This window comes from Taudactylus pleione, unplaced genomic scaffold (genome assembly GCF_031769625.1).
Source record: "Taudactylus pleione unplaced genomic scaffold, aTauple2 ptg000290l, whole genome shotgun sequence".
Taxonomy (NCBI): domain Eukaryota; kingdom Metazoa; phylum Chordata; class Amphibia; order Anura; family Myobatrachidae; genus Taudactylus; species Taudactylus pleione.
In genome coordinates this window covers 5,697,437-5,710,374 of record NW_028284692.1, presented here as the reverse complement: position 1 = coordinate 5,710,374, position 12,938 = coordinate 5,697,437, and the positions used below count along the sequence as shown (strand labels likewise).

Here is a 12,938-nt window from a genome sequence, read left to right as displayed (position 1 = left end):
AATACTGTCGCTGTGTACGCAGAGGATATGCGAAAATATGCGAATGTCGCAGATGCTGAGATTTGTGTTGAGACGCTCACTGGTGCCATCACAAATCCAAGCAACTCTGTAAAAATACGCAGCTGAATACGCAGATTTTTCGATTATTGGCCTCCCAAGCAACTCAATGGTCACGCAGAAGTACCTGAGCCATGTCTTGTGCGTACAGGATCGCAGACGCAGGCAGTGATATGCCCCAAAACCAGTCGTGGCATGCCTGCATTTTTGGAGGCACATCCCGTTACCTCCTCCAAATGGTGAATACGTTAATGGACTTTGACGCGGGTGCAGTGACTCAGATGAATGCACAGATAGCCAATAATCACTCAACTGCAAAAACATCTGCATAGCGTACAACTCTGAATCAGGCCTATTGTTCATTTCCGTTAATAATTTATATGATGTATTCAAGAAGTTACATTACGTTTCACTTACCCGGGTGCAGCATGTGTCCTTTGGGGCTCTCGGGCTCTCAGCAGCACTTTTAAGTCGCCATCCATCGTATTGGATTGATGGGCACAAGTGGATGTCCTTTAACCCCTCAGTCACATGACTGCATTATGCAGACAGGATCACCTCCCATTCATTCTGCAGGCTATTTAAGCCTGCTTAGGGAACCAGACCGGAGCCAGTTCTTTCTCTCAGCCTGCTTACTGGTAAGCTGGGTACATACTATACGATCGTTCATTCAATATATCGTTCCATCACCAATCGGACAATGTATCGTACACATTTTGTAGTGTGTAAGCTCATTCCATTGTTCACTGCCGTCGTTCATTTAATCTTCTGGTCTGCTGTGCTTTACATCATATGTATGATTTCACGGCCGATTAAGTGTTATTACATGCAGTATGTAACGATACTGTACATCGCGCCATTGTACACCAGATTGTGTAGTGTGTACAGCGACGTAATAAATTGTTACATCGCATCGCTGGGTTTGCACTGTCGTTTAGGTGTGTACCCAGCTTTAGACTCCTTGGCACCCTGGAACTGTCATGCCTTGTGCTTAGTGCCCAATATTTCTAATATTTTGGAGACATTCATAGGTAAACCTCAAAGCAATTGGTGTTAGTGGACATATTTAAGAATAAGTCTTCTCCAATAGTGAAGGGCCGGGATAATCATGTGGTGTAGGACCACTCCATAATATGTTTATGTTATTGCTGTTACCCTGTTTGCACTGATTCAGATAGGCTGTGCTTTTAGCAACTTTAAGTGTTAAAAATGACTCATACATTATGTTCTCCACTAGTTCCGAGGCCACCTGGATGTCTTCTTGTGATAGTTTATATGATGCCCAGTATGATATTCCTTCAGAGACAGCATTTGGCTCCATGTGCAAAAAGAATGAAAATGATCAGTGCAGGTTGCAATCTGCCTGCAGCTCTGGAGATGACCCTCTATCACTATCAGAGGAGTCCAACTGCAGCCCACTCTTCACATTGTCAGGTATTGCAGGTCTTCTGTTTTTTACCACCAACTGTTCATGGAATGGCCACAGGATGTATTATCATTCTCTGTTATGCAATGTACAAATTGCCAACTGACAAGTGACAGTCTTCTGATTACATTTCTGTGTTAAAGTTAACATATAGTAAGATTACTTCAGACTCTGTGGTAAATTTATAAAATGCTGTTTTTCTCGACCGGTTTAATACTGTTGGCTATTGCCTCCCGTAGCTGGTGATTTTGCCCTTCAAACCACTGGATTTATTAGCCAGTGGCTTCTTGAGATAAAACCCAGATTGGCAGTTTAAGATAAATTGCATGTGGTTTATAGTAAATCTCCGCCACTGTAGATGGGAGTGAAATGAAAGTATGAGAGACTGTTGCTGATTAGTAACCCATATACTAAGTAGGTGGGCTTGCCAAAGCTTCACTCATTAGTGTAAGGAAGTAGGCCCACTCTACTGCGCTGCATCAACATAAGAAGTAGAAACATAACTAATAACCATAACACTACAGAAAATATGGAGGGTACATTATTAGAAAGGTGCAAAAGAATATTATGAAAACAAAGGGGACACTAATACTTCTAGAAATAAAAGGAACACTAATAATAATAATAATAATAATAAGAATAAAACAATTAATTAAAAAAAAGAGGGCACTAATATAATGTTAAAAACAAAATGGAGCACTACTTACAGTATTTGAAAAATAATGGCGCCTAGGAAAATACAGGGGGGTTTCCAGTTACCCGGAAACCATCCTCCCTGGCTCGGCCAGGAGCTCAAATCATGACCACATTAGCAGTAGTATTAAATCTAATTTTACTAGAGCTGCGGTCCCAACATGAAGGGATGGAATGATGATGCTGCACATGCCCAGGGATAGTATCTCGTCCTACCGAGTCTGTGCGTGGTTCTGACCTCTCAATCAGCACAACGAAAGAGGGAGACAAGAAAACAGCTGTCAATAAGAAGAGACAGGGGTAGTGACATGTGGTGGGAGAATGTGTCCTTAGAAAACTCACTTCTGTCTCATACTGATTATATTATGTATGTATATTTATTATGGAATGGTTTAAATTTTCCTACCCAATTATATTATTTAAATGAGATAAATATGTTTGATACAGAAGGTCTATTTTTTAGAATCTCTCCCATACAGTCTATAGACCATCTATAGTGTTAATTATTTATACTGTATTACACATACATACACTAACCTATCTTATAAGGAGACCAATATATACATATATGTCCAGGGCTGGTGCTAGGTTCTTCTGACACTCCCCAAGATTTCTGGACTTGCTCAAATGCTAAACAGAGCAGCGAACTTGGATTGTGGAATGGGTCCAAATCTAGAAAAAACACCATTCAGCTCAGGCAGGCTGGCGCTACTGTCATATCTAATGACTTACTGTGATTTCTGGCCCTATATATTTCTGTATTTACATACACTGCACCTTACCACTTTTCAACAAATACATCACCAACTCTGTAGTGGTAGAGCATTTTTTTTTACCACTCAAAGTTCTTCCTACTGCTCCCATTTTGGCTCAGTTCTTCATCAAAGAAATTTTCCATCCCATTGAAATTGTCTTTGACCTGGGTGGAATTCGCTTACATTAACCGCTGCCATAAATCATCCTCCATAACACGTAGTCTATAGCCTACATCATCTGGTTCCTTCCTTCTCCTCCATGCCCTCCCCCTCAGTTCCAGCAGCTGAATCTCTACCGCAAGATTTCACCAAAAACAGGCAGAATGTTAAAGTGTCTCTTGTCAAAACATCTCTATGCAGACAAGAAAAGAAAAGCGATTCCAAACCTTCAACCAGGAGATAGTTTGGTTGTCCACAAACTTGTTCCTCCAAATCACTTTCATGATGTTTGCTCCCCTGTATTGTACCCCTGTATTTTGTATATCTGCAATTCAGCATTACTACTATTGTTCTGATGCTGATCCCTCTCTACAAACTCTCTGCTATCAACATCTGTACAGCTAAATGCTGCCATCTCCAGGCAGCCCATGATATCCTCGCTACTGCTACTGGTCTGCAGGAAGGGTAGTATTATTTGGCCATCCAGCTTCCACAGCTTCGCCAATGTCCCAGTTGTCATAGCTAGCCCAAGTAGTCCTGACTCGAATCCCAATCCTACTGTGATAATAGCTTGCTAAGTTCTACACTCGCTCTAAGGGCCTGATTCAGACCCGGACGCTAAGTTGCGCTCGCTCACTCTGAGCGATGGTCGCCCGTCTGCGCATGCGTATAAGTCAGAGCACGCGTGCGCAAACTAGTATGAGTGATCGCATTTCGCTCGCCTTGAAAAGACTGCCCAATGGAATGAGTGACAGCGCCGTTTCTGGATGGTAACAGGGGAAAGTGCTTGTGAACGGGGGAATGGTGCTGCGAACGCAGGCGTGTCTGACTGTCAGAACGGAGTTTAATGGGTGTGCATAATGAGCAAAGTAGCGTCATTGAACACGTCACTTGGTTGTTTTTTACCCTGACCTGCTCGCAGTCCTTGCGGGAGGGTAAGGTCTATCTCAAGCGCTGCAAGCAGCTCCGATGGCTCTCGATGTTACCGATTAATCCTTCAAATACCGGAGATGACGTGTGTTGCGAGTGGCAAGGGGGCGTCTTTATACACTAGCGAGTGCTTATTGCCGGGGCTCGCTAAGACATAGAGGTCGTCTTTACGAGATGCAATGCGAGCGCTTAATTTAAATATCTGGCCCCTTTTTGCCAGCGAGCGGCCGCAATTTGCGAGCGGGTTTGAATCAGGCCCCAAGAACAAACATGTAGAAACCCCTTCTAGAAATCCTTTGTTTGCCCCTGTTGGGGGTTTAAATATTATTTTTAAAGTAAAGAGGATACTAATAAAATTATTAAAAACTAGTAAAGGGACCCTGGTCCACCCCGCTCCTTCTACACTAAAGCTGGCCATACACCAGACCAACTTTCCTCCAACCATCCAACTAGTTGGTTGGTTGGAATGAAAATCTGGTAATGTATGGGGGCAAATGACAATCATCAATTTGCTCCCAAACACCAGAAAACACGAAAAAGTTTATTCAGGCAAGTTGGTTAAATCTGTTTTATTTAAACAACTTGTCTGAACAACAAAATCAAGACAGGGATGAATCCTGCACCAGTATCTTTATCATAACTAATATGTTCAATTGTCCTTATCTCAAAATAGCTTAGATCTGTGGTAAATGTCCCTACAGTATAGTTAAATAGCTACTATGAGGTACTACCCATTAATTGATTTTTACATATTTCACAAACACACAAAGAGAAAGGTAAGTAGCTTCAAGGGTGCAGTGGCGACCACAATAATATAATTTAAATACTATAAACTTTATTGGTATGTAGTAAATGTATTAATCTTATAAATCAAAATAGGTGAAACATAAAACAAAAGAAAGTGAAGAAAGTAATGAAAAATAGTAAAGAGTATTCAAATATATGTTCAACAATACAACCGTTGTTTGTGTCATTCCATTTCCGTATATCACTTATCACAGCTAGTTGCTTAGTGGTATTCACACCCTGTTATGTATTTGTTTCATATGTTATAGCCAGAGAGTTTAATGGAATGTAATTCCCTCACACAGGGAGAGATAGGTGTTGTGTAGTCTTAAGCTGCATACACACATAAAGATTTTCTGTCAACCATCCAAATAGTTGATTGGTTGGAATGAAAATCTGGTAAGGTATGAAAGCAAATGACAATCAGCAATTTGCTCCCAAACGCCGGAAAATGGAAAAGTGATAAGGTGCCAGCCAATCAGCTCCCAACTGTCATTTTCAAACACAGCCTGTGAGATGACACCTTATCACTTTCTTATCACTTTTCACTCTGTCTCCTAACACTGCTTAGTAAATAGACCTGTTAGTGATTTTTTTTTTTTTCATCAATACATTTTTATTGAACATAGTACAAAATTTTTATGGGGTACAGAAAGAGAAAAGAGGGGGGGAACATACATAAAATAAAAGGATGTGACAGTACACTTGAAAACATCAAAAAAAAAAAAAAAAAAAAGAACCAATAAAGGAACCATAGCTGCCTGAACATGTACTTAGATGTGCTAGTCCCGCTCTGGAGTCTCATTTAGATCAAAAGGAGAGGCACCCTGAGGAACCGGAGAGGGTAGGGATAGGGGTGGTGCTCCCCCATTTGTGACATACAGATATCAAGGATACCATTTTACAGTAGGGGATGAAATAGTCATAGAGTGAGGAACCTCCCCCGTCTCCATTTCAAAATGGGATTGTGTTTTAGTTATGACTTTGGCAAATGGGGGAGGGGAAGGGGATTTCCAACTCTGAGCGATAGTAGCTTTAGCAGAAATCAGAATATGGCCAAGAACATATCGGTCAGATTTGGGTACAGAGATTGGGTACCAGTGGAGAAGGGCGAGGGAAGGATCTGGGATTAAGGTGAGACCCAGGACATCTTTAATAAGATTGAACACTTCCTCCCAAAAGGGGCGTTGTACAGGGCAATCCCAGAAGACATGAAAAATAGATCCTTCAGAATGACAGAGACGCCAACAGAACTTTGAGACTGTAGGCCAAATTTTATGCAATCTAGAGGGTGTCAAATATAATCTATTTAAAAGTTTTACATACATTTCAATATGGTTAGTGCATTTAGATATAGAGAAGGTAGAGAGATAGATAGTCTCCCATTGTGAGAAGGTAAAGGTACGTTGAAGATCTGCCTCCCACCGGAGCTGAGCAGGGGACTTAATCGTCGGGGCTATGGGGGAGAGTACGGAATACCAAAAAGATATTGCACCCCTAGAGGAGGGGTTATTAAGTTTACTCAGAATTAGATGTGGTGGAGTCTGGAATACGGTAGGGCCGGTGTTCATCAGAGCATACCAATGTGTGAGTTGGAGATAGTAAAACCAGGCTGATGATCCCAATGGGTACTTAATGCACACATCCAGTAGGACAAATTGAGATTAGGCAAGATACTGCTCAGCGCCCGAAGGGAAACATTTCTGGTAGGTAAGGCAAAGTCGAAATGGGCCAAGAGACTGTTATCCCAAACTTTTAAAGTGTCTAATATTGTTTTAGGGAATAAAGGGAGTTGTGGTCACAATCTATGAGGTATCCATAAAAGGTCAGGGAGGGGAAAGTGCCGCAGGAGTGCATGCTCCAGATCAACCCAGGGTTTGACTGCAGGAGGGAGAGACCAGTCACATATTTGAGAAAGAAGGGCCGCTTCATGATATCTAGTCAGGTCAGGGAGATTAAGGCCTCCCTGAGGTTTAGGACGAACCATGCGACTATAAGCCATTTTATGAGCTTTGCCTTTCCAGACATATGAAACCATCAAGCGGCGTATCTATTGCAGTAGCCTCCCTGGGACAACATATGGAATAGCACGGAATAGGTACATCAGTTTTGGTAAGTGCATCATTTTGAACGCCGCTATATGGCCCGACCAGGAGATCTCGTGGCTCATCCAAGCAGTGGCTAGAGAGGACAATTGCAGCAAAAGGGGAGCATAATTTTCAGTAAAGACACCATCAATAGAGGAAGGTATATTATTTCCCAAATAGGATAGGGAAGACTTCTTCCAAATAAAAGGATAACGACTCTTTAATGATCGTAAATAAGAAGGTGAGATATTAATAGGTAAAGCTTCAGTTTTTGTAACATTCAATTTATAATAGGATGCTGCGCTGTAAGTATCTAAAATGCCTTGGAGCGATGGCAGCGAAATCTCCGGGTCGGTGACAAACAACAAAACGTCATCTGCAAACAGACATAGCTTATGGGAGGTATCATAAACAGCCCTGGGAACTCAGATGATTGTCGAATCTTTTGAGCAAGAGGTTCTATGGCCAACACGTATATTAGTGGAGAAAGTGGGCACCCCTGTCTTGTGCCGTTAGAGATTGAGAAGGGTGAGGAGAGAAATCCGTTACTAAAGACACGAGCAGAGGGATCAGAATAAAGGGCATTAATGTATCGGAGAATATCGCCCCGAAATCCATACCGATGTAAAACCTGACGCATATAATCCCAGTGAAGCCGATCAAACGCCTTCTCAGCGTCAAGGGATAAAAGAAGGCATTGTCCCTTATTGAACGATACCCAATCCACTAAATCCAAAACCCTCCGGGTGTTATCAGGAGCCTGGCGCCCATGGACAAACCCAACTTGATCAGGATGTATCAGACGGGGGAGCAGTGGGTTTAAACGATTGCCGATTAATTTAGCAAAAATTTTCACATCCGTATTAAGGAGCGCGATGGGCCTATAATTTTTACTCTCAGAGGGGTCTTTACCAGGCTTCGGGATGGTGACAATTTGTGCTTCTACCATTTCGGGTGGGAAGGATCCAATATCGGAAGCTTCCGTAAATAAATTTAGCAAAATTGGGGAGAGGGCTTCAGTAAATACAGAGTAAAAGGAGTTTGAAAAGCCATCAGCACCAGGGGCTTTGCCCCTGGGTAGTTTCTGAATGACTTCCTGAATTTCCTTCAAGGACCAAGGGGCGTTCAGGGACTCCAGGTCGTCCGCATCCAGGGAGGAAAAAGATAGGTTATCTAAGAAAGAGGATATAACAGTAGCTGAAGGTTGGGGAATTGAGAGATCCTCACGTAGATTATATAATTTCGCATAATAATCCGAAAATAAATTAGCAATGTCAAGAGGATTAAGGCATTTCGTTCCCGAGGGGGTTAATAAACATTTAATTCTATTGCGAGCTTGCTGGCCCCTCAGCTTCCGGGCTAATAGGCGGGAGGCTTTATTGCCGGCCGTATAGAACTTATGTCGTAAACGCGAAAAAGCCACCTGCATACGTGACATAAAGAGCTTTTGGAGTTGCGTTCGCACTTCTTGGAGTTGTTTGCGTAATGCTCTAGTGGAATGAGTTTGATTTTGGGACTCTAAGGACCGAAGGGACGTTTCCAGATTATTCTGTAATTCACGAGAGCGAGCCTTAAATTGAGCTCCTTTTTGAATGGAAGTACCACGGAGTACTGCTTTTAAGGCACACCAATGTGTGAAAACAGAAGTATCGGTAGGGGAATTAGTCTGAATATATAATTTAAGAGAATCAGTTAGGGCCTGCAGAGTCTCTGAGTCTTTTAATTGATACTCAGGAAGGCGCCAGGGACGCTTAGAGGAAATGTGTTGGCCTATACTCCAAATCCACAGGACAGGTGCGTGGTCAGACCAAGCAATAGGGAGGATTTTAACCTTTTTAGTAGATTGTAGAGTTCGTTTATCCAGAAGGACTAGATCGATTGTGGAGTAACTATTGTGGACCGAAGAGTAAAAGGTATAATCCCTCTCATCAGGTAGATAAGTACGCCAAGCGTCATACAAATCATATTCCGCCAATAATTTCTTAAAGGCCAACGATGGGCCCGATTCACGAGGGGAAGAGGAATGTCCCTGCGGCGAGGACCTGTCTAGTTTAGGATCGAGGACTAAATTAAAGTCGCCCAGCAAAATGAGAGCACCTTGTCTAACTTTAGATATTTCCTCAAAGGTGTCTCAAAAAAAGGGAACCTGTCGGGAATTGGGGGCATATAAAGATACCAAAGTGACTAAAGTCTCCTCAACCTTCCCAATGAGAATAAGAAACCTGCCATTCCCATCTTCCACTTTCCTATGTAACTCAAATGGAGTGTTAACATGAAACAGTATAGCAACTCCATTACGTTTGAGAGGGCTATTAGCAGTATAGCATACAGGGTATCTATGATCCTTAAATACGGGGGGGGCTGAGGATGAGAAGTGCGTCTCCTGGAGAGCTACAATATTAGCCTTATGATGATGAAAAGTAGAAAGAGCCAAGCGTCTCTTTTGTGGGGAATTAAGCCCCTTGACATTTAGCGAAAGAACCTTAACCATTGGGACATTGAAAACAGTGCATAATGTAAGCTCCTCCAAGTATACATGTCAGACAGCAGCAAAACAAAAAAGAAAGGTTACAGATGTACATAAGAAAAAAGGAGAAAAATAAAAAACCAAGGTAAAAAAGAAAAATAGAGAACCCAAAAGGCCCGGTATATCGGGCCAGAGTAGTTGCCGTGAGAAAACAATACGGCAACATGGTTAACATGTGGGGCGGGTCGTGACAATACCCATCCCTGAGACCTATTATGAGACATAATATAAACATATAATGATATAACATATTTACCTACCCCTCTCCACCCTAACAACAGGGAGAAGATCCCAATACAAATTATGATGGAATAGAGGATAGGAGGAGGGGAAAGGGATTATTGTAGTCAAACAGTAAACCACTTATTGTAAACAAAACAATACACAGAAGTTGTAAATAAACAACAGACCTTACACCAGTAAATTCTTATGAAACGACTGCAAAAGAAATCCAAATCTGTATCTATGGAAGAAACAGAGTTCTTACGTTGGGGAAAAAAAAAAAAAAAAGAAAAATGGAAGGGATTTCAGAAAAGGCAGCAAAAATCGGCTTCATCCCACTCGAGACCACTCCGATTAGATAGGGATAGCTTGTGAAGGTGTAGGGATCGAGACCGGAATCTCCCATTCCGCTAACAATTTAATGCCAGCTTCTGTACTAGGAGCTTCACCGGGAACCCCCACCTATACTGGATGTCGTTATCCCGAAGCGCCTTCGTAAGAGGTTGGAATGTCCTCCGTGTATTTATAGTATGGATCGAGAAATCAGGAAACAACTGTAGGTTATTAAGGACTTCCACATCTGTCGAATCACGTGCCGCCCTGAGTATCTCTTCCTTGATGTGAAAGAAGTGAAGCCTCAGGAGAACGTCTCTGGGAGAACCTGCTGGAGCTGAGCGGGGCTTAGGTAGGCGATGAATGCGGTCGATCAATAAATCACGAACTTCTACAGATGGCAATAGCTTCTGAAAGATATTTAAAGCAAAGGACTGGAGTTCTGAATTCGATACCGATTCCGGGACGCCTCTAATTTTAACGTTGTTCCTCCGGGATCTATCTTCTTAATCTGCCAATTTGTTTTTGACAGCCGTCAACTCCGTGAGGACCGAATTGTGAGAGGTTAGAAGGTCATTATGCGAGGAGACTAGTTCTTGCATCTTAGTCTCCAAGTTATTCGTGCGATCTCCAATACCTGTCACTTCAGTAGTGAGTTGCTTAATAGACACTTGAAAGTCAGAGGTAAGGTCCGTGTGGAATGCCTGAAGCATTTGGTGAAGAGTGCGGACAGTAAGCGGAGCATCAGCAGAAATATCAAGGTTGACGTCAGGGCCAGGAGAAGGAACAACCTTAGTTGTCAGCGGAGATTTCCCAGTAGAGGAAGAATCGGTGGTTTTCTGTGCTACAAATTTAATAGGAAGCGCGAGAGTAGACAACTTGCCTCTTTTGTTGGGCATACTGGCGTCTTCGTATAGCAAATATGAGAAGATAGATGGTTACTGTTACCAACAGTGTAGTATTAGGTAAATATGGGCTGTGGAGGTCTCATAGGGATGTGAAAGTAAATCACTGAAAAAACATGGCAGCAATGTATACTATTATCCTGGTATGAGGAAGATATAGAGGAATGCAATGTTCATCCAATAGGGGGATTGTAGTATTGGAATGGATAGGGCACACAGAAAGTTGATAAGAGCAGAACCAGCAAGAAGCAAGTATGTTATGGGCGTGTAGCCCTGATCCAAAATGGCGCCCTCGGCCTCCTCAGAGGCGTCTAATGGAGTCTGGTTGTCAGCAGCCCTGGGAGAGGAGAGAACCGGCACAGCTGAGGAAAGCAGAGGCCAGGGGACGCACTCACCGCGACCAGGAGCGCCGGGCAGCACCCGTTACAGCAGCGCCACGCAGGACCCCGCCGGAGCCCCAGGCCACGATCCGCGGCACCCGGGTGGTGAGTAGATCCACTCAGAGGTATTAGGTCGGCCGGTGGGGGACAGCGGCTAGTAGAAGGCGACCCGGCATCCACAGCAGCTGTAGGACAGCCCCGTGGGGAGTTTCGTCAAGCCGCGCGGCACTCCACGATCCGCTGCGGGCAGATGACCCAAAATTTAGGCCGCGGCTTCTGGCGCGAGAAGGCCGCTGGTCTCCCGCCTCCGCACCAACGATTCCGGGGAGGCTAATTTCACTTCCCCTGCACTTAGCTCCACTATAGCCAGTATGTGGGGGGAGAAGAAGTCCCTTTATATGCTGAGGAAGGGGTTTACAGGCTTCCTCGGACGGAGCTCCCATACAGTGCTGCCACTCAGGTCTGCAGTCAGGCCACACCCCCCCTGTTAGTGATTTTGTCATTCATTTTCTTTATTAACCACACAGATTTTTACTGTGCTGCTCAAATGTATTTGTCCTATTAATGAGGATTCACATCATATCCCGCACAGGTACAACTCAGTATGGATTAATTTCTATTTTGATCAGTCAATGATCTGTCCTGGGGCGGGATGCACCAAACGGAAAATGCGGTAAAACCCCTGTTTACCACATTTCCGTATGCAGCAATCTCCTGCCCGCCGGGCTGCGATGCGGAGGACCAATGCTACTTGGCATGCATGGCATGATGTTTTTTACAGAATTAAGAATAAAGGGTTGTTCACTTTGGGACACATACATTTAGGTAATGCTTTAATCCATCTCTCACCCCTTAATAGCACGCCAGTGAAACATTACCTAAAAATAGCCACCAGATTCTGTGTTGGAGATCTAGAGCAGTCCTAGAGAATCAGCAAAGAAGAGTGGTTTGGAAAGAAAGAGGAACCTGATATAATAGTTGTGGGTCCATCTGAAAAAGGTTATTCATGTACTTAGCATCTCTAGAACTGAGTCAGCTGCCCAATCCTCTGAACAGCAAATATCCTCTCTCTGCAGGGCCGGTGCTACCATTAGGCAGCTTTAGGCGTCTGCCTAGGGGCGCCGGCCACTGGAGGGCGCTGCTGAGTCCATACAAAAAAAGAAGGATGTCTCTTTCAGTCCAGGCTGGGTCTACTGATGACCAAGGCTGATGCAGGTGTGTGTGTTAATGAGTGCAGACAGGCTTAGTGTGTGTGGGTGTTGGTGGTTTTATTGAGTTCTGACAGGGTAAGTTTATGTGTAGTCTTAATAAGTGCTGGCAGGGTTTGTGTATGTGTGTGTGTGGGGGGGGGTGAGGTTGATGGGTGCTGACATATATTGGAGCACAGATGTGTGGCATGGATGTATAGAAAAATATATTGGGGGCACAGCTGTATGGCTTATAAACAATTTGGGGCACCTGTGTGGCATATGTATTAGAGGCATTGTATAGAATAATTCATGGCTGTGTGGCATACAATACATTTTGTGCACAGCTGTGTGACATATGTATTGGAAGCATTGATGTATAGAATAATTATGAATTGGGGATATAGCTGTGGCATATTATGAATTGGGGCAGTGTTATGAGGCACAGGGCTCGATCCAATTAGGTGCGAATTGCAAGTAGCGAGTTTGTT

General features: G+C 43.4%; 1 protein-coding gene across 1 annotated transcript in view; it reads left to right on the top strand.

Moving 5' to 3' along the window:
- LOC148511851 (polycystin-1-like) overlaps window positions 1-12,938 on the top strand; it is a 157,779-nt gene that overhangs the window by 105,920 nt on the left and 38,921 nt on the right. The window contains exon 32 of the mRNA XM_088482602.1: window positions 1,295-1,491. Within this exon, the coding sequence (XP_088338728.1) occupies window positions 1,295-1,491 (197 nt within the window). The remainder of the gene's footprint in view (window positions 1-1,294; window positions 1,492-12,938) is intronic.